Source organism: Oryza brachyantha, chromosome 7 (genome assembly GCF_000231095.2).
Source record: "Oryza brachyantha chromosome 7, ObraRS2, whole genome shotgun sequence".
Classification (NCBI taxonomy): domain Eukaryota; kingdom Viridiplantae; phylum Streptophyta; class Magnoliopsida; order Poales; family Poaceae; genus Oryza; species Oryza brachyantha.
Window position 1 is genome coordinate 3515884 of NC_023169.2, and position 21872 is coordinate 3537755.

General features: G+C 39.1%; 1 protein-coding gene across 1 annotated transcript; it reads left to right on the forward strand.

The window, feature by feature from the left end:
• Window positions 1–906: 906 nt before the first annotated feature.
• Window positions 907–21296, forward strand: LOC102710221 (rRNA biogenesis protein RRP5). The gene is made up of 40 exons (XM_015839779.2): window positions 907–1196; window positions 1290–1495; window positions 3685–3825; window positions 3974–4150; window positions 4241–4337; window positions 4688–4800; window positions 4897–5019; window positions 5123–5194; window positions 6880–6972; window positions 7104–7214; window positions 7311–7433; window positions 8556–8744; window positions 8867–8941; window positions 9142–9278; window positions 9448–9582; window positions 10168–10307; window positions 10461–10526; window positions 10992–11098; window positions 11175–11255; window positions 11326–11400; window positions 11487–11588; window positions 12338–12506; window positions 12592–12719; window positions 13388–13471; window positions 13561–13661; window positions 15606–15759; window positions 15850–15924; window positions 15998–16148; window positions 16335–16947; window positions 17279–17339; window positions 17817–17962; window positions 18035–18218; window positions 18294–18392; window positions 18522–18850; window positions 18938–19114; window positions 19499–19595; window positions 19670–19825; window positions 19891–20127; window positions 20212–20295; window positions 20666–21296. The coding sequence occupies exons 1-40, from the start codon at window positions 1001–1003 to the stop codon at window positions 20771–20773; spliced, it is 5712 nt and encodes a 1903-aa protein (XP_015695265.2). The 5' UTR covers window positions 907–1000; the 3' UTR covers window positions 20774–21296.
• Window positions 21297–21872: the final 576 nt, after the last annotated feature.

Sequence of the window (21872 nt, forward strand, 5' to 3'; positions counted from 1 at the left end):
TTGATTACACTAACTAAACAATCCCTTTATCCGTTTTATAATATGCGCTAAGATATTTGAGGGCTTAGAGTATCTCCAAGAGTTTGCTATTCCTACTCAAATTGAAAAAAAAGATACCCTCCAATGGTTTGCCATTTGGCTTTCTCAAATCTAACGATTTTTCATATCTCTTCATTTGCGCCTATATTTGGGGGTTTAAGTTTGGTTTATCATCCACACAAAAGTACGACACACTTCTTTCCCATGCGCGCACGGAACTCGCACACGCCGACTCTGCCTCCTACGTGTGCCACCGCCGTGTCGTGTGTCGCCGCCTCCAGGGCAAGCCCACACGCTGCGTCGTCACTCGTCGGCGTGCGTTGCAGGGAGGCCGGGTCGGGGCGGCGAGGCGCGGCGCTGGCCTATGCTCAGAGACGGCGACACGCGACGCTTGCTTGCGCATGGAGGCGGCGGCAGGGGAAGGCGCGGCGCGGTGGCAACGACCTGTGTGCGGCGAGTAGACGGTGGGGGCAAACAAGCGGCAGGGTCGAACACGGGATCAGTATGTGCAAACAAGCATCAGTGTGGAGGAGACTTTCAACTTTCGGATTGAAAATAACATATTATGGGCCCAATTTTAGTTTTACCAATTAAAATGTACCAAACTATTAGAGATTAAATACATTTTCTTTACCATATTATTTGGAGACTTAGATTTGGGAAATAAAATTTATCTGGCTATTGGAGATGCTCTTGGTTTGGCAGCCCCAAAGGTCAGCCCATTCTCCGTGGATGGGCCATGATTTGAACGAGGCGGGCCCTCCTCCATTCCGGCCCACGAATAGTATATGGGCCGGAATTTTTAGGCTAAAAAGACCTAGCTTCCCCTTCCCCTAAACCCCACGCTTGAAACCTAAACCTTTCCCACCCCATTCGCCTCGCCGGCGCCGCCTCCGCCTCCGCCGCTGTCGCCCGCAAACCCAGCCGCGCGCCCGCGCCGCCAACCTCGCTGTTCTCCGCCATGGCGCCGCGCGGAGACGGCAGGAAGGGGAAGGGCCCGGGGAAGCCCGACCTGCGCCCCCACAGGAAGCCGTTCAAAAAGCACCGCAAGGAGGAGGCGGTGGACGAAGGGGAGGGAGAGCAGCAGCAGAAGCATCCGGCACCGGACTCCGCCGCCGTCCTAGCCGCAGCCGCCGACGATGGAGACTTCCCTAGAGGTGCCCAGTCGCTCTGAATTCCCCCGTCCTTTTGGTCTCCCACTTTTTTTTTTTTTCGTGTGTGCCAATTTTGTTCGTGTGCGGTGTGGGCAGGAGGGCGTAGCCTGCTGAGCAGGGATGAGATGGCGGAGGCGCGCGCCGAGGGTGAGGCGGACTTCGAGAGAGATGAGAGGAGGGGAAAGAGGAAGAGGAAAGGAGCCTCCTCGTCGGCGGCCGGTGGCGACGACGACTTGGGTATCCTCTTCGGTGGGGCGACCACTGGGAAGCTCCCACGCTTCGCCAATCGCATCACGTTAAAGGTATATGGAACACATTGCCTCTCATATGAACATAGACTCCTGTAAAGTTTAGTCCTTGATTTGTAAGTCATGCCTCTAGTTTCTCCGTTGTCAGACACACACACACTTGATATGTAGTAGTAGTTCAATCAAGAGTTTCACTTATGTCTCAGCCTGTGGCGCATCTAGTAATGGATAACTCCTGATTCAATTGAGCCATTGAGAATGACATGAAACTGATTGATACTTGAGGCTGATGTCAATAATACAGTAAATTAGACAGAACACATAGAAGCAATGATTGAGACTTGAGAGCTAGTTGTGAACATTGTTAACTGCTGCTAATTTGGTCAAACTGGATGTTTGTATCACCTTTCTCCAATTTTTCTGTGGAGAGGTGTTGCAATACTAGTAACTACTGTTCTGTATCCACCGCTAATAGCTTTGAACATCTAATACTACATGTATGGACCCATAGAATGTCATATAAATGTTTTATCTTGAGCCAAATGAAGCTTTAGGATCTATACATTTTGGACCCCAAACATACCTCTACACTATGAATGGACTGTAGCAAGTTTATCCTTGCTCGGGATGTTAGATCAGGATGGAGCAAGAAACATAATGTCAAACTAATTCGAAACCAAACTTTCCATTTTTTCTTTGCCAATAAAAGGAGAAAGTTTGCATTTGTTCCTTTTATGTTATCAATCTCCTTGCCTTCCTAGGATACAATTTTATAGGTATGAAAAGATTGACAAGAAAATAAACTATGCAATTCGTAATATCAGAATTGTCCCGTCATTTCCGTGCTGTTCCTCTCGCCACATTTGTCCACATTACATGATGCACAAAACGACAATTCTTATCTCAGCTGTCTGGGAAACAACCAGATTGTTCAGCTATTAGTGTTTTAATAGACTCAATTCAATTGAGACATTGAATTTTGGATAGCACGTTCATTACATTGGCTGGCATACTTTGCATGTAGTCACTTCTAATTATCTATTTGTAGCTGTCCTTATTCTACATTAACTTGACTTACTTTCCACTTTTGTTTTGGTCCTGACTTTTGGACCCGTTTCATCAGTATCTACTTGTACGTTACATTAGTTGGGGATATGGCATGTTTGGTCTAAAATAGCTACTGAGAAAATAAATCATGTCTCAGTGCTATTGCTTTAAGTGGATAGAGGGAGAACTGCTGTTGGAGTTGCAACAACCTCGCACTCCCCATCGGCCCATCCACTTATTGAATGACCCCAACAAAAATTTCTAGTAATGCCATTTGCAGTTGTGGAGGATATATTGCATGAACTTGAGTTGTGTGCAATGTTGTCTGATCGGCTGATCGAACCTGATCGCCATGGCACCGATCAGGTCAATCAGACCGATTAATCGTCGATCAGACCGATTAATCGAGTCTGATCGGTACAGTACTACAATATATGCAGTGTACTAGTGTGCAATATAAAATACAATAATAGAGGAATAATTTGATGGTTAGATGGTAATTACTTTGAGCTTTGTTGTTTGAGGTGCCCATAACTCTAGATTCTAGTCCTATACTCCATATATTTCTAACAGACTAAAATTCTAGTCCCATACTCCATACTAAAATTCGACGAGACTAAAACCTGCCCAGCCAACTCAAAACTCCAAAGTCACATGCTGATCGGTTGATCGCCACCCCTTCTAATCGCCCGATTAATCGGACCTAATCGTCGACTAATCAGACGATCAGGTTTCTGATCGGCCTGATCGTTACGAATGGCCTAATCGAGGTCAGGGGACCGATCAGCCCGATTAATCGAATCGCGATTAATCGGACGATCAGATAACACTGGTTGTGTGTGTATATGAAGGTGATGTAGTGCGCACAACACATTCTAATATTCATGGTATAATTTAAAATAGGCACCATGATGTTGTTGGCCCCTTCGAATGAGTGCGTTAGATAGATGTGATAATAGCACTATAACCATGTAATTTGGTTAACTTTAAATTTATGAAACATGCAGAGAAGGGGAAACTCAAGGATTTTTTGTTCTAGTAAATGACCTGATTAAATTGTAAAATGTTTTCTGTTTGATCTGCAACAAGAAATCGTGGGACATATTATTAGAAGTTCAAGTTGGTCGTGGGGTCTGTTGCTCTCATTATGATTTTTTTGATAAAGTAGCCATGATATATATTTTTTCTTTTGCCAGAATATTTCTCCAAATATGAAGCTATGGGGTGTTGTAATTGAAGTTAACCAAAAAGACATTGTTGTGAGTCTACCTGGTGGAATGAGAGGGTTTGTTCGCTCAGAGGAAGTGCGTGACACTGCTTCGCAGGAAACTAATAAGGTATTGGATAGTTTGAAACTCTTATTCCTTTAGAAACTCTCGGTTTTGGTGTTGGTCTATCTGCAAATTGCCAACAATAAATCCAACTGATGCAGTTATATATTTTAGTTATGATTTCTCATTGTTAGCAACTTGTATTCATTTGTAGGATAGCGAGGGCAGTATATGTGCAGAGGTCGTTCATGTCGGGCAGCTTGTTCCTTGTATAGTTCTAAGAGTTGATGATGATAATAAGGAAGGAAAAGTGAACAGGCGTGTTTGGTTATCGCTACGATTGAGCCGGATATACAAAGGCCTCTCTCTGGATGGTATCCAGGATGGAATGGTATCATCTACTTACCCTGGTTCTGATGCATTACCAGTTTAGTTCTCTTGAAAGAACAGCATGGATTTCCTTATGCATGTTAATTCTTAGGTACTCACCGCCCAAGTGAAAAGTGTTGAGGACCATGGTTACATTCTTCATTTTGGAGTATCCTCTTTTAGTGGATTCATGCCAAAGGCTGACAAAGGTAGTCATAAGCAATGGCTAAATCAGATGTTTGATAGATATTGCATTTTATCCTGCAGCTAGTTAGTGTTCTAAACTTCTAATAGCAGTTACTTGGATCACTATCTGTGCTTTAACTCAGTTTTAGGTTTGGCAACCTTGAAGCTTTCTTAGTACTTGGCAGCTGTACTGTATAGTTGCTTGTAGTTTCACAACTTGTTGCGTTTGCATTTGTGGGAAAACACAATATTTGGTTATCATAGCCCTTTGGTTTCCTCTACTTGTTTACTGTATACATGATCGCTTCTCTTGGTCTTTCTGCATTGAGGTCATGTGCTGATCATGATGTTTGTTTTGGGGAAGTACTTACAGAAAATGTGAAGATTGGGAGTGGGCAACTCATACACTGTGCTGTCAAGGCAATTGATAAAACTCGGGCAATTGTTCACTTGAGTTCTGATGAAGATTTGCTTTCTAAATCTATTGTACGTTGAACTATTATTGGCCAGTGTCTCCAGAATAACTTCTGTACTTTGTTTCTGATATCAGCTATCACTTATTTCTTTTTTTCCCCTATCTAGATTAAAGATCTGAAAGGCCTTTCTGTTGATAATTTAATTCCTGGCATGATGATCAATGCACGTGTTCATGCAGTTCTTGGAAACGGAATTATGTTATCATTTCTTACTTATTTCACAGGAACAGTAAGTTCTTTCTGAGCACCTCACCATTTTAACTTTTAACTTCACCTTTTCTTTCGTTTAATGGTACTCTCATTTAAACATTACACTGTATTATTCTTGTCAGGCTGATATTTTTAATTTGTCCAACTCCTTTCCCTCTGGTAGCTGGAAAGATGATTACATTAAGAATAAGAAGGTATTCAGTAATTTCTCTGTAATATGATCATTGTTGACCCTGATCTCTAAAATATTGGGATATGTGACATTTTTTATGTGAATGATATAGATGCTTATAGTCACTTGTTATCACAGTTCATCAGTTTGTCCTATTCATGCCATCATCCTTTTAATTCATCTACATTGTTTGTTGCCTATTCTATTTTTTATGCTTTTTCTTTCTTTAGTTTTCAGTGAGAAACTTCAAAGTCATGTGTTTACATGGTTCTTCTAATCACTAAAAATTATTCTTGGCTGGAAAACTGAAAAAGGATCCTTGTCCAATTTGTTTCTGAAAATAAGGGCAAATTATGGTAAATGTACAAAAGGGATTGAAGTACAAGTAAGTATCTTGAGGTGACTCCCTAGGCCGTCACAGACTGCCACATAGGATCTAATGTGCTGGAGCAAGAGAGTTAATGGGGTGAAACCATGTCTAGCACTATCAAAGCACACACCAACACATTGCGAAACAAACAAAATATCATTAGGGGTTAAGGTAGTGTCTGTGACACAAAACGAGAGGTAAATAAAAAAGCAAGAGGATGAGTGAAGGATAAGATTTATTATTTGGTTCAACAGACCTGATGTAATGGTAAATAGTTTCTATAATGGTGTCCTGATGACATTAAATGACAGACATGATATGTGATGTCTAGCATTGAGAGTGCCCTACTAAGCATGTATGTCTGGTTCCAAGTCTGTTTTCATCACTACTAAGCATATATTAGTACAGTTGATGCATCTTTTCCATAAAAGTATAAAAAAAATCATTCATGGACTGGGACATTTGGGTCATGTTATGCATTTGACATGCCACAAGTGATCAGAGTTGTACAACAGATGAGCTAGAATGAGAGAAATTGGTACGTACCATCGCAAAGATGCACAAATGGTAAGTGACTATCGCATGCTAGTGGAATGTAGGGCTCAGGCCTACATTTGAATGTCACATGTTATGGCATTTTCCAACTTTATGACCTATGCGATGTTACCAAGCAGATAGTACACTTTGATTATCTGTAGCAGTGTGAACGGAGCAACTTTATGTATGTTATGGCTGCAAACCAGTCAGGCCCATTGTTTGCTGTTATGCCCTTATGATTGGACTACAGTACCACTGCTATCCATGCTGAAGTAGTACTGGTTCAGAGGTAGCAGTAGCAGCAGCGGCAGAGGCATCTGAGCCATCTGAACAAGTTTAGAAGATTAGGTTTCTTTTAGTGGTTTGATTATTATTTGATTATATTCCATATTACTCTTATATACTTTTTCTATTGTTAGTTCTGGATTGTTAAGGCAATCCTCTAAGGATAGGCTAGGCTGATCACGAAACTGGATAACAAGAAAGCTCTCCCTATCCTTCTACGGCAGCAATACACCATGGCCTCATGGCCCTCGGCCATTACCCTTACGTTCCCACCCCTACAATACAATCTTCGTTCATGAAAATGAGGTCACAACATTTGAACATGGCAAAAACATACTTACTGGTAGTTTAAATTTCAAAGTCTGCAATTCTGCATGACAATATCCACTTGGTCCTATATTTCATTTGCATTTGCTCAGTTCCAGATCAATTTTTTGCTTCCAACAGTTTGGTTATTGCTGTGGACATTTAGAATGAACTTGTTCCTGTTTTAACCTTTATTCTATTATCTACAGGTAAATGCTCGGATATTATTTGTTGATCCGTCAACAAGGGCAGTTGGGCTTACATTGAATCAGCATTTAATTCGTCTTAAAGTACCCCCTATTGTAAGTTCTCCATTTTTGCATTATTGTTATGCCTATTAAGTTGGCTTTAGTCAAATATAGTTACATAAGACTATTCTGCCCTGCACTCCTGGTCTTTATCTTTTGCGATCTTGGTTTTTTCCATATGTCAGAGCGTTAAAGTTGGAGAAATCTACGATAAAGCACAGGTTCTGAGGATGGATAAAAGGGCTGGTCTTTTTCTTGAAATACCTTCTCCAACTCCATCACCTGGGTTTGTTAGTGTATGTTACTTTCGTGGATGCTCTGATGTTGTTATCATTGATTGGCCTATTCTAGTTTCATGAAGATCCATATTATATTTTCGAATATATCTTCAGATACATGATGTCTCAGACAAAGATGTGAAAAATGTGGAGAAGAAGTTTAAAGAAGGCAGCATGGCACGTGTCCGTGTAATTGGAGTGCGACATCTTGAAGGAGTTGCAATAGGCACGCTAAAAGTAAGTGCATCTCATCTTGTGCAGTTTTCTTAGTGGAGGTTTTCCTTTACAGGAGGCGTTTTTAGATGCAAATCCTGCCTAGTCTGAAGCCTTGATTTGCATTTGAATTTTGAAATCCTTCAAATTTGACAGCGTTTGTTCTTACTGAGCAGCTCATTTCACATCCGAAATACATTTCTTATCACCTGTTGGTTCATCCAATCTTACATTCTTATGATCGATTGCATTCGGTAATTCTATTCCACATAAGACATTAAGGGCCTGTTTGGTTGAGTGACTCACCTTTCTTAAGTTTATCATAGTTTTTAAGCTAACTTGACTAAGGTTTGGCTAACAAATTTGAAGCCACACTTCAGCAAGCAAGGGGAAACCTTGCCACACTTTTTGTGCTATTGACATGTGGGACCAATGTGGTAAAGAAGAAAATGCGCCACAAAGGTCACATGCCTAACATGGTCAACTGGCCTTAGTGGCCTAACATGAAGTTGGAGCCAACCAAACAGGCCCTAACTAAGCTGCTTTTGGCAGTTTGTTTGGTTAAAATTACCAATTTATTGATAATTTTTCTTACTGAACATGTGCATATACACTATCCTTGGATTTATTTGGTAAGGCTGCATTGTTTTATGTCAACTTTGCTACAAAAATATGGAGTCGGTTGAATCATGGGTGGTGATTTGATTGAAACGATCGTGTTTGTTTCTTTAGTGTTGTTTAGTATACTGGTAGTCCAGTCTATTCATTATAAGCCAGCCACTTTCTTATTATCTACTATATACTTTGGATTTTTGCTCAATAAGGATCAAATGTACTCCCAAGATAAAATTGACTCCTCTTTAACTCGTTAAATCAGTATATCATCTTATGCACTCCCTATGCAGTTTGCTAATCATTGTCTTCCATCATTTGCATATGCTAATGTCAAGTATTACACTTGACATGCCAGGCAGTAGAAAAAATGAATGAATGTTGTAATGGTTTAACTACCAAAAAATCTTTAGCTCTTTGTCCATTTATTTAATGATATTGTAGTTCACTTCAGATATATTTTATTAGATTTACATCATGAACTGGGGTGAAAATTCATGAGCTTAAATGCTCAAATTTTCTTTCTATTTGCAGGAGAGTGCCTTTGAAGGGTCTGTTTTCACTCATGCTGATGTTAAACCTGGAATGGTAGTGAGAGCTAAGGTTGTTACTGTTGAGCCTTTCGGTGCAATTGTGCAGTTCTCCAGTGGTGTGAAAGCACTTTGCCCTCTTCCGCACATGTCCGAATTAGAACATGTTGTAAAGCCGCCAAAGAAGTTTAAGGTGCTACTGTGTTTTTCTTGTTGCCCTCTTTTAATTTGTTTGCTTTATGCCATGGAATTGCCATATGAAAAGCATTACATGTTCATGAATGACAATGCAGTTTTTTGTGTTCCTTTATTTAGGTTGGAGCTGAATTAATTTTCCGTGTTTTGGGTTGCAAATCCAAGAGAGTAACAGTGACATTCAAGAAGTCCCTGGTGCGTTTTCTGTGCTCTTACCACTGGAATTTCTATTTACCATGATTCCTTGTGTAGTCTAGAGCAAGGTGGAATATTTTCAGATTTATCTTAATTCTGTGATAAGATGATTCAAATATAGATGTTACATTCTTTTTTAGTTCATTGTTTTGGTTTGTCCTAGTGGGAGTTCAATGATAAAACTGTGTGCTTTTTTACAGGTTAAATCAAAACTTGACGTGCTGGCCTCATATGCTGATGCCAAGATTGGTTTATTGACACATGGATGGATTTCTAAAATTGAAAAGCATGGCTGCTTTGTGAAATTCTACAATGGAGTTCAGGGTTTTGTTAGCAGGTTAATCTCTCACTTTTGAATGCATTAATTCAGTGTCCATTTTAATTGAATTCATTTTTTTATGAGTGCAAACTACCACTATCTACTATTTTTCTTGACAGCTACTTATTTTTTGTTGAACATGATTCTGAAACAATTCATTGCACTACTACTCATGATTTGGTGCCAGATCTGAGCTTGCATTAGAGCCAGGTACTGAAGCTGAAAGTGTTTATCATATTGGGCAAGTGGTCAAATGTAGAGTTGTGAGTGTGGTCCCTGCTTCAAGGAAAATAAATGTTAGTTTTGTCATATCTACAAATAGGTGAGCACCTTTCTTTTCCTTTTTCATATGATAAATGAGTGCACTTTGATGTTCTTTTATTTTCTGTTCTTTTTTTTGCAGAATTTTAATGTGATGACAAGTAATTGATGTATTTTTTCTTCCTTGAATATGTGGAATTATATGTAGTTTATTTTTAAATTCCATTTCCTAGTCTTACTGTTTGTTTTTGTAATGTTATTGGTATCTAGCTTATTCATTTGTTAGATGTTATTTAGTGTATTTCACTTTAGTCATTTGTCTATTTGAAACCTGTGAAATTCCATTTAGTGGAAACTTCCTATTCTTAGCAGTTAGTTGTTCTACAAGTATACGTCTATACTACGCGAGGCAGAAAATTCTCCTTTGTTCATTTTGTTTTTCGTCCGCCCTTTTCTTAGTTTGTCTTTATCTTTGTCCATTGCCAATACTTGAATTCCCTTTTTCTTTTTTGCTGGGAAAATGGTCCTGGTAGCTGTTGTGATGGATTAGTGAACCTGTAAGGTTCTTTGCTGGGAAATTTTTCTACTGTGTGTAAACTGAAGTAAAAAAAAAATCACCTTTTGTTTGTCTTTCTCTATCATATAGGGTCATTCAAGCTGACACCTCAAAGGTGGGGAGTATTGTATCTGGTGTTGTGGAGCGTCTTACTCCTGCAGCTGTTATTGTCAGTGTAAATGGCTTCCGCAAGGGATCAATACTTAATGAACATCTTGCAGACCATCGTGGTATGTCCTTTTAATTCTTCATTTTCTGTGAAAATGAGGAAACTCTATTTCCCTTAGACAAGGAGCATATAGTCATCGACAATATGCAATATCTTTTTTATTAGTACATCGCTGCTGTTATGTGAACCTTGACCGTCTACCTTTTTCAATTAGGTCAAGCTGCTCAGCTGAAGAACTTGTTGAAGCCTGGCTATGAGTTCAATGAGCTCTTAGTTCTTGGTAAAATCTCCAAAATTGAAAATTGTATCCCTTTGTCAACTCAGGGGCAAGCATCCACATATTACTCTGTTTCTAGTGTCTAACATGTACTTCCTCTGCTTTTTATTGACGTTGTGGACATTTAGGTCTACGTTTGACCATTCGTCTTATTTAAAAGAATTATATAATTATTAATTATTTTGTTATGATTTGATTGATGACTAAGGGAACTTTAAGAATGATGTATATTGTTATATATTTGCACAAAAAGTTAAATAAGACGAATGTTTAAACGTAGATCTTGGTCTACGTATATTGTCTGTGTTACACTGCATACAACAGATCTTGGTCTACATATATTGTGTTTACGTTACAATCTATTGTTATTTTATAGATCCTTCCCCGTGCACATTTCCCCCTTTCATACACGTATTACTTCATACAACTAAATATTGCCTTTTTCATTGTAAATTCCATGTTCTGCAGATATTGAAGGGCAAAATCTAGTTCTTTCAGCCAAGAACTCACTGATCAAGTGTGCAAGTGACATTCCATCAGAAATATCTCAGATGCAAGCAGGCTCTGTAGTTCATGTACAGTTTTTTTTTGTTGAATTTCACATGGATTTCTTTTTGTGGGCAAGTTGGTTGACATCCATTTTTTACTTAGGGTTATGTCTGCAACATCATAGAAGCTGGTTGTTTTGTTCGCTTTCTTGGACATCTGACTGGTTTTTCTCCAAAGGATAAAGTATGCATTTTTCTGCTGTGCTGTTGTTTTGTTAACTTCAATAAATCCTAATCTTTTTTGTTTCTTGAAGGCTGTTGATCGCTCAGTAGAAAAGCTCTCCAATGCATTCTATGTCGGCCAATCTGTCCGGGGTCATATCCTAAATGTATGTTTGACACTCCCCTTTTGGTACTTCCAAGTTTGCATCCTATGTTACTTATATTCATCTGAATGTTTGACCTTTTTACTTAGGTAAATGCAGAATCTGCGAGAGTGAAGCTCTCTCTTCAACAATCTATGTGCTCTTCACCAGACTGTTCATTTGTTCAAGGATACTTTCTTTTAGATCAGAAGGTCACACTCGAAACTATTTGCTACTCTAAGTTTACGCACAATCTTATGTTCATCTTGATTATTTGTGTTGACGGGCACCATGATGGGATTGTAGCAATGTGATCATAAAGATCTTAAGATGAGGTCCAAGCATGCATGATACTAACAAATTTAATACCACCAGCGAAAGGGTCATGTAGGATGATAGTATTATGTGATCTTCTGAATGTAGTATTGAACTATTGGGTTCCTGGCATACCTTGTGCAATGCAGGATTTAAGGGTGTGTTTGTCATTGATCTTAAAAGTCCCCCAACATAAATTTTTAGTATAGCAGATCACATGCAACCTGGTCATCTTAATTTAAAGATTGCATTACAAGCACGGTAACACAAAATGAAAGTTTAAGATATCACACAATTTAGAGTTTTACTATTTCATTCACCTGAAATATCTTATCAGTCATCCAAAACAGGACTTACTATGCTTAAAATTGTTTCTTCTTTTGGGTGTACTTTTTTTTTTGCAGGGTTCAATATGTTCTTTTTATCTTTGTTTCTAGGTTTGAAACTTAGAATAATTAATTGTTTCAATCTTTATCCAAGTTAGGAGGATTGTTTTTATGTAAGTAAGAGGAGTGGTAGAGAGTGGTTTAGCACTTTTCTAGTCACCTAATCAATTGGCAACCCCATTCTCATAGGCACGAATGCCGTTCTTTGGATATGTTTCAATTTTTACACTTAACAAATGGTGTCTAACTTTTTTATGTAGATCACTGAATTGAAGCATTCAGGTCCTAGTAGTTCTTTCCACAGTTGGTTGAAGACTTTTGCCATTGGTAACTTGGTGGAGGGGGAGGTGGGAGCGATTGAAGAATATGGCGTGATCCTTAACTTCAAAAGCCATCCGGATATTGTTGGTTTACTTGAACATCATCAACGTATGCATCTCATCTTTCTTGTTTTATTGCACTTTATTTTCACTGGATAGATCAATACCAAACTTGTTTTCCTTTTTCTTTGCAGTTGGTGACAGTAGTGTTGAAGTGGGCTCTTCTGTGAAGGGTCTTGTTATCGATTTATCTGATGGAGTTGTAAATTTATCCCTTAAATCAGAACTCATTCGAAGTGTCAACAATGATGGAAAAAAGAAGGTACTGTTAACATGCGCATTTCTGAAATTCTCGATAATATACCAGTCTGTTTGGTTAGGAGTTGCCTGTCCTCTAAAAGAAAAAAAAAAGGTTTCTTTGCCATTACCATTTGATCATTTTGCACAAAATTCCTGCACACAATTGTATCTGATATTTCTTTTCTATTCTGTCTGTTCCTTAGCTCTTGTTTGACTTTGCAACTGCTGGCCTAACCTTCGAGTACTCCATGTTAATTATGGACAATATTATCACTGTTTGTTTAGGAAAAAAAGACCTCGATTCACATGCTCACTGAATAAAACATTTGCACCATTACATAGGCCCGTTCGAACCAGATAGTAGCTAGTGGATTGTAGTTATTTCTGATTTTATGATAACCTTCTGAGGATACAAACAGATGAATTTCAAATTAAAATTTTGAAAGAAGAAATTTTGATATAGAAACTTTTTCCCCCCAAGAATTGCACCTTTTAGCATCTTGGAAATACCCTCCATAGTCTAGTAGCTAGTAGCCGATTAGAATAGGGCCTTGCTAATCTACTAATTTACCGATTTTGATTGCTTTGGGGACAATATCGGATCTAACCTCCACTTCTAACTTCTGTATTTTACTATTTTTAACTGATTATATACACACTACAAGTAAGTCTTTTTATGTTTAACCTCAGAAACGTCACAAAGCTGCAGTTGTGGACTTGGAGCTACATGAGGAAGTGAATGCAATAGTGGAGTTAGTCAAAGAGAGTTACGCGGTGTGCAAATTACTCTTGTCATGTAACCAGTTTACAGCTTCACAAAAGATTGATTCAACCTTACTTTTTTGTTGTCTTGATCAATGTAGGTTCTTTCCATCCCTGAATATAATTATGCAATAGGTTTTGCACCACTGATGGATTACAACTCACAACTACTTCCGTGTCACAACTATGAAAATGGACAGCGGTAATTTTTTCGTGAATTAATTTTAGAATATCACTTTGTTGTTTTAAATAACTTTTAGTACTTGTTAAGTTGGTCGCATACTCGATTCTGTAAGTGCTACACATTCTTGCTTGCTTGTAGGGGGGAAAACTATACCTGAATCTTTTACAATGTAGCCTTTTTGAAAACATTTTTCACAAATAGACCTTTGGGAGAAACATTACCGTAGATGGACCCATAGCACCGCGCCATGGAGAATGGTACCAAGGTCCTACTGCACAACACCAAGATGCGTGGCGCCAAGCTAGGTTGACTTGATATAGCGACGATGATGTGGAGGCTGATGTGGCATTTTTTGGGTGGGGGGGGGGGGTCGGTGACAGACTATGTGGCAACGAGGGTTAGCCCTAGCATGCGTGGTGCTGAGCTGGCTGACCCTGGCCCACCTTTTTTTGCCCCTCACCCACTCTTTCCTCATTCTTCCCAGCACCAAACCGAGCCCGAGCAAACTTCTTCTCATTCCTCTCTCCTCACACCAAAACCTCTCAAATCCACTATTCAACATTTTTTTGGTGGAATTGCAAGGTTTGTGAGCCTGCTCAATTCCACCTTGTTTGTTTTTGAATTCATTGGCTATTTTTGAAGATCGGGGTGAAACCTTAGAAATAGATGTTGCTCAAGTTTTTGATTTATAGTGTTGCAGTGATGGTTTGAGTCATAGAAACGTTATTTCAACAAATAGATGGATCTCAAGGTTTTAACCCTATCTCCAAAAATAGACAATGAATTCAAAAAACTTCAGCAACATCTATTTCTAGGGTTTCACCTAGATCTCAAAAAATAGCCAGTGAATTAAAAAATAACAAGGGAAGTTGAGGAGGCTCCCTTACTTTGTGATTCCACCAAAAAAATCTGATGAAAGTGGATTTGAGCGGTTTTGGTGTGTGGGAAGGGGGAGAACAAGCTGGCTCACGCAGGGAAGAATGAGGAGGAAGAAAGGAGTGCGGGGAAAAAGGAGGTGGGCCAGGGTTGGCCAGCTTGGCGTGGTGGCACCGACCCTCGACGCCACACAGGCTGGTGCCAACCCCCCCCCCCTCCCCCCCCTTCCCCAATGCCATGCCAGCCTCCACATCATCATCGCCAGACCGGGTCAACCTAGCTCGGTGTCACACATATCGGCGCTGTCCCAACGCGGTGCTAAGGGACCATTTCTGGTTAATGTTTCTCTAGGGGACTTTTTGTGAATTTTTTTTTGAGAAGGGCTGAATTGTAAAAAAATAGAAAACTAAATGTTCTTAGATAGCTCTTGATAAGTATACCTAACTCGAGGTACTAATGAGTTAACTATTTATCCTTCCATCTAACCGGATAGCCAGGCCAAGCTTGGATGAGCTAGGCTTTGGCTGAAGGACTTGGTATAAAAGCCTTCAAACTAAGCTCAGGTTTACTTTTAATTGGATATACAACAAACATTGATTGTTTGTGCTTGGCACATGCTTGAACCTTGTTTTTGGCTTGACGAGATTGTGCATACCATAATTAAGTGAAAGAGTTTCAAGGCTTGAGTACAGGTATAATCATGGCACACTAGCACCCACACACTATTCATGCAAAGAACGTAAGAATTACTCCATCCCAAAATGTAACTGTTTCTAAAGTTGGGCACGGGATTAAGAAAATAGGTGGTAATGATGGGAGGAAAGTTGTGATTGGTTGAGAAGAGAATGTAGGTGAGAAAGTTAGATGGGGAATGGCCGAATGGTTGTGTTTGGTTGAAATGATAGCTAGGTGGGGAAATAGCTTCATTTTGGGATAAAGATTGGGTTTGTAGAAATAGCTTCCTTTCAGGCTTCCCATAGCTATATCTTGATTGTCTGAGAAAATTCTTAGAATTAGACGTGCAATTGCAGCTATGAGTAATACTTGCTTTCATTTTTCTTATTTTTGTTTTTTTTTTGGTTCAAGTATTACTGTTGTTGTTGGAAGTATGGCAAGTTCTAATCCTACTGGAAGACTTATCCTACTATCAAAAGCATCAGGCCATAATTCTGGTGTCCGCAGTTCCAAAAGAGCGAAGAACAAAAGTGACTTCAAAGTTGGGTCACTTGTTGAAGCAGAGGTTCAACTCTTTTTATAACTGATCCTACAACTCATAGCTCTTTATTAAGTGTTGGCAACCTTTTCACTTACATATCATGTTTGGTCTTAGATTATCGATATCAAGCCACTTGAACTTCTTTTGAAATTTGGTTTCAATCTTCATGGAAGAATTCATATTACTGAGGTAAATGTTGGGCTTTATTTGAAATACTTTCGTTAACATTGCTAAGTTGCTGGTTAACGATACATTTTTTCAGGTATTTGACGATGATTCCACTGATTGCCCTTTTAGTAAACATCGAATTGGGCAAACTGTCCAAGCAAGAATTGTTGCTGAGGCTGAACATACAGGAAAGAGTGGCAAAAATTCCAAATGGGAACTATCTATTAGACCATCCTTGCTTCAAGGTCATCTGGAGTCTCTTCTATTTGTCTTTTGATTAAAACTCCCCTTTAATTTATCCATAGCATTTTTTTGTGTCCACATGTTTATATTACATGCTGTATGATTTTCACACTATTTTGCAGTCTCTTATGCTTTGTTATGACTTAATTTTCTGATTACTTGTAATTTTTACTGGAACTATTCAACAGGAGGGTTAGAAGACTTTGCTGCTCCCAATGCCAAACTAAGGCATTCAATTGGTGACATTGTGCGGGCTTACGTTGTCAAGGTGGATCGAGAATGGATCTGGTTAACTGTATCAAGAGATGTTATGGCCCATTTATTTGTTCTTGATAGTTCAGCTGAGCCTGCCGAACTAGAAAAGTTCCAACAGTGTTATAGTGTTGGCCAGGCAGTGGAGGGACGTATTATTGGTGTAAACAGGGAGAAACGCCTGTTGAGACTGAAAGTACTTGACAGCCAGAGTGAGCTGGAGAATATAGATGAAAAGCAAAAACCAGTCTCTGCTACTGTTGAACATACAAAACAAGGAGATATCATTGGTGGACGTATTCAGAAGGTTCTTCCTGGAGTTGGTGGACTTGTCATCCAGATTGGACCTCATCTTCATGGAAGGGTTCATTATACTGAAATTGTTGATTCTTGGGTGCCAGAACCCATTTCTGGATTTCATGAAGGCCAGTTTGTGAAGTGTAAGGTCTTAGATGTAAGCCGCTCATCAGAAGGGTCTGTCAGAGTTGATCTATCGCTTCGTTCATCAATGTGTGAAAATTCTAACCAGTCAAGATTGTTTAATGATTCGTAAGTGATATGGTCATGAAGATATTTGTTTAATTTATTAGAAATTGACGAACATACTTTTCATTTATGCTTATTATATTCCTCTTTTGCTGTAATTCACATGACAACTGTATGTTTTTCCAAACATGCCTTAATATTAAGCACTAATGCTGCCTAGTAACTAATGGTCATATTGGATATGAGAATCTGTGGATACTATGGAAACAAAATCTAAACCAACTCACATCGAAGCAGGCATGCTCATTGAAAAATTTAGGTTTTTTAGCTATTATATGTTAATAGTTGCATTGGTCATATCAATCAATTCATGTTTAACATCATTATTTTGCAGAGAAATTTGTACCTCCCGATTTGAGAATATCGTTAATATGTGTCCTGGAACAGAGATTAAGGTATTTTCTTTACATTATTTGTGTAATTAGAATTTGTTCGAAGAATTTGTACCATGAGCTGAAAGTAGTGTGCTAATTGCTAAGGCACATGGTATATCATCCAGTTGCCTAAATTATAACTCCTTTTTATTCATTGAAAAGCTGTAAATCTTTTCAGTAATTTTCATACAATGTTTTCTTTATAGGTTTTGTGTGAAGACACAACAGACTCTTTTTCTGTATTTTCCAAGTTTACCTGGCATGCCTTTAGTAATAATCCATAAATAGTTACTGGATGGTAACTGTTTTAGTTCTGGACTTAAAAACTCTAGTGTTAAAACTTAAAAAGATGAGAAATCGTGTTCACGGTACTATGTTTTTTTTGGCAGTAAGCACCTAATGGAGCAAATTTAGTTCCAGTTAGTACGCTTTTTACATTTTAGCAATAGATGTATCTTCTATATGGAGTAATAATGTGCTGCATGGTAATATTTTTAGGGCTATGTGAAGAGTGTGAATTCAAAAGGATGCTTCATTATGGTGTCTCGGATCATTGAGGCTAGGATCATTCTGTCAAATTTATCCGATGAATATGTGGAAAATCCTCAAAATGATTTCCCAGTTGGACTGCTTGTACATGGAAGGTGGGATCTGATCAATTATAATTACATAGAGTTTAGTGGTGTTGCCTTGGATCTAATAAAGAAACTATGCAGGGTCCTGTCTGCAGAACCACAATCAGGGAAAGTTGAGGTATCACTTAGGAAGAATACTGGCAGCAAATCTCAAAAGTCTGATGATGTTAGTTACAGCAATCTGCATGTTGGGGACATTATTGCTGGTCAAGTTAAGCGGGTTGAATCCTATGGACTATTTGTGACAATTCAGGGCAGTGAGTTGGTACGTGCTGTCTTTTTTAGATTACACACAAATGTTTGATTAAAATCAGAAACTTATATGGATTTTTACTTGTAGGTGGGGTTGTGCCATGTATCAGAACTTTCTGATGAACCAGTCGTTGATATTCATTCCTGCCACAAAGCTGGTGATATTGTTAAAGCCAAAATTTTGAAGGCAAGTTCTATCCTTTGTTTTAGACAACAGACTAGCTATGAAGCCTTTGCAAGTTTTACCTCTTATCACCATGGTATTCTGCTTTCTGTATGGGTATTTTATAATTCGTTGTTCCCTTTTTACATTTAGATTGATGAGAAACGGCATCGAGTATCCCTTGGAATGAAGAAATCTTACATTGGATCTGATTCTACTGTTGATACAACTGATGATGAGGATGGTGAAATAGTCCCTATGGACATCAGTCATAATCCTGCGATGAGTATAGATCTGAACCATGCGTTAGTTCTTCCAGAAACAGAATCCAGGGCTTCAGTGTTGCCACTTCAGGTCTCCTTGGATGACTCTGAGGCTTCAGACCAAGAGAATGATAATGAAGGTCAAGAAATTTCTGATAGAACTGAAGTAGATAATAAAAAGAGCAACAAAAGGTTGAAGGAAAAGGCGAGAAACCAAAGGTTTTTAAACGTTTTGTCCCATCTTTTATTTCCACAAATCTTCAACATAGGCACCAGACCCTTACATCCCTGTGTTTGTAATTTCAGAGAATTAGAAATCAGTGCCTTGGAGGAAAGGACTTTACAGAGAGATATACCGCAAACTCCAGATGAATTCGAGAAGTTGGTCAGGAGCTCTCCAAACAGTAGCTTCGTCTGGATAAACTATATGGCGTTTTTGTTAGACCTAGCAGATATTGATAAGGCCCGTGCAGTGGCTGAAAGGTTTGTTTGCAGTGTGGATACTGTTTTCACTTTTCTTTTGAACAATGTGACGGTGATGATGATCAAGGGGCTAGTAACCAGGAGTTACTGCCCACCCCTGTGTATATAAAATTTGGCCAAGTATTTTGGAGTTCTAAATTATATCATGTTAATAGAATAGAAGAATCCCAACATATTTTGAACTAAAAAAAATCTCAAAGTATTTCCAAAATTCTGTTAATATAAGTGGTGGAATTTCAATATTATCAGAGATATATCTGTACCCAACTTTTAACTCCTGATGAAGCTTCAATTATGTCCTTCATGAAAAATGTATTTTATACAAACCTTTTGCACTCCGTTGTATTAATGTTTTCATCTTATGACATGGTTGATTGTCATTAGGGCTTTAAGAACAATAAACATCAGAGAAGAGGAGGAGAAACTTAATGTTTGGGTAGCATATTTTAATCTGGAAAATGAATATGGGAGTCCAAGGGAGGTAATACTCAAAATTATATTATTTTATTCTCTGTTGTCCGAATTGACTACTGATTTACTGTTGATATATGTCAGGATGCTGTCAAGAAGATATTCCAAAGAGCCTTGCAATATTGTGATCCCAAAAGGGTGCACTTGGCTCTTCTCTCAATGTATGAGAGGACAGAACAATACACACTAGCAGATGAACTTCTTGATAGAATGACAAAAAGATTCAAAGCTTCCTGCAAGGTTAGTGTGTCGCTTTCCTAAATTCTTGTCTGGACCAAATTCGTGACTGTGTGATTTAACTGTAGATTTGGTTGCGCTGTATCCAATTGTCCCTCAAGCAAAGCAAGGATGTTGAGTATATCAAGACCATAGTGAAACGTGCACTTCTAAGTCTGCCTCAGAGCAAGCGGATAAAGTTCTTATCACAGACTGCTATCCTAGAATTCAAGTGTGGTGTGCCTGAGGAAGGGAGATCCAGATTCGAACTGATCTTGCGAGAGTACCCTAAAAGAACAGACCTGTGGAGTGTTTACCTAGACCAAGTAATCAAGCATTTACAAACTATTACTTTTAATTGTTATCTTGATGAACAATGCAATTTGATTGACAAGCTTGATCTGTGGTAGGAAATTCGCCTTGGTGACACGGATATGATACGGGCACTGTTTGAGAGAGTAACATGCCTTAGTCTTCCTCCAAAAAAGATGAAGGTATGGCTTATTCTCAATGTTATCCTATACTTGATTAGTTATTTAGTTGATTCCGAGGAAATTCCAGACTCATTTATTTGTAAGATATGCAACCCAGCTGAGAGTTAGGGAATCGGTTCAATTTATTTGGTTGACCTGTTGACTGTAGCACATCTCACTGAATTGATTTCCCCCTTACAAGAAGGTTTTCCTAAATTGGTGTTTGTACAATACGAACTATTAGTTTTATTTGTCATCATTTTTTGTGGTCATGTTTGGAATTTATATGGGCTATTTCCTCATCAGATTTCTAAATATTGCTACTTTACCAGCATTCTTTGTATAATCTAATGTGTTGTTGGATTCCTCACTCTGTGCCCAACCTCTGCAGTTCTTATTCAAGAAGTACCTGGAATATGAGAAATCACAAGGTGATGAAGAGAGAATTGAGCATGTAAAGCAGAAGGCACTGGAGTACGTTCAGAGTTCACTGGCCTGATATCAAAGACAAAAGCACCCCTCTGAACCTAAGCTGCTGCTGCTGTGGTGCACTATGCTGACCGCGGGAAATCGTGACTGCAAAAAAAAAAAAAAATTGATCTTCTGCAACCTAATGCAATGGCTGCTGGCCTCCTGCTAAGTTTTCTGCGAGATCCTGCCCACTTTATTGCTCGTCGATGCAGAAAAAAAAGATTGCCCGTCGTAGATATAAGATGATATGAGGTATTTGCGAGCTATTACACTAGGTGTGCTAGTGCCATGCTTGCATGTTTCTGAGAAGTGGTAGAAACACGAATATGTTGTGGGAAATGCAGCCCGTTCAATTTTGTAGGATTTTGCTTCGAATTGATGAAGATTTCACATAAAGAGGGTGTAATACAAACCTATTTTTGTGATGGAATATATCTCGATTACCTCCTTGCTCTGACCGGAAGCATGCGTCTCATTTTAACAAATCAGCAATATTTGAAGGATAATTTTGAGAGCATAGTAATGTTTGTTGCTCAATCAAAATTCACTTTTAAAATCGATTCGGGCAGACATTGTAAAGAGGGATAATTTTGAGTGCGACTTGTTCTTGTAAGTTGGATTATGAGTCCTCTCCAATATTTCAAGAAATTTTCGCAGCTATTTTTTATTTTGCGAAAAGCCAGGAGAAGTCGAGGATCAAAGAAACTAGCTGTTCGATGCGCCACATTTGTAAATTTTGATTAAAGGTGCATGCAGGCGGACTCGGATTCCGTTTTAAAAACCGGCAAATATTTTCGCGGTTTCTTGTGAGTTCGGAAGTGGAGTCGGAGTCCGCGCGCTCCTACCGATATAAGCAGCATCTGCATCTGCACGCTCTACCTCCCACGAATTCATTTTGATTCGGTTCATCATTGAGTTCTTGGATTCAATCGATTCATCCCTGAGTTCTGACAAGGCTAAGGCGATCGGTCGGAGCGCGGCCAATGGAGTCTCCGGCGCCGGCGTCCCTCCCGGAGTACGTGCAGTTCGAGGGGCAGCTGCTCCCCGTTGAGTGGCTGGAGGGCGAGGTCCTCGACGAGTTCTTGCGCTTTCTTGATGAAGCGGCGGCGGCGGCGGTGGCGGAGGAG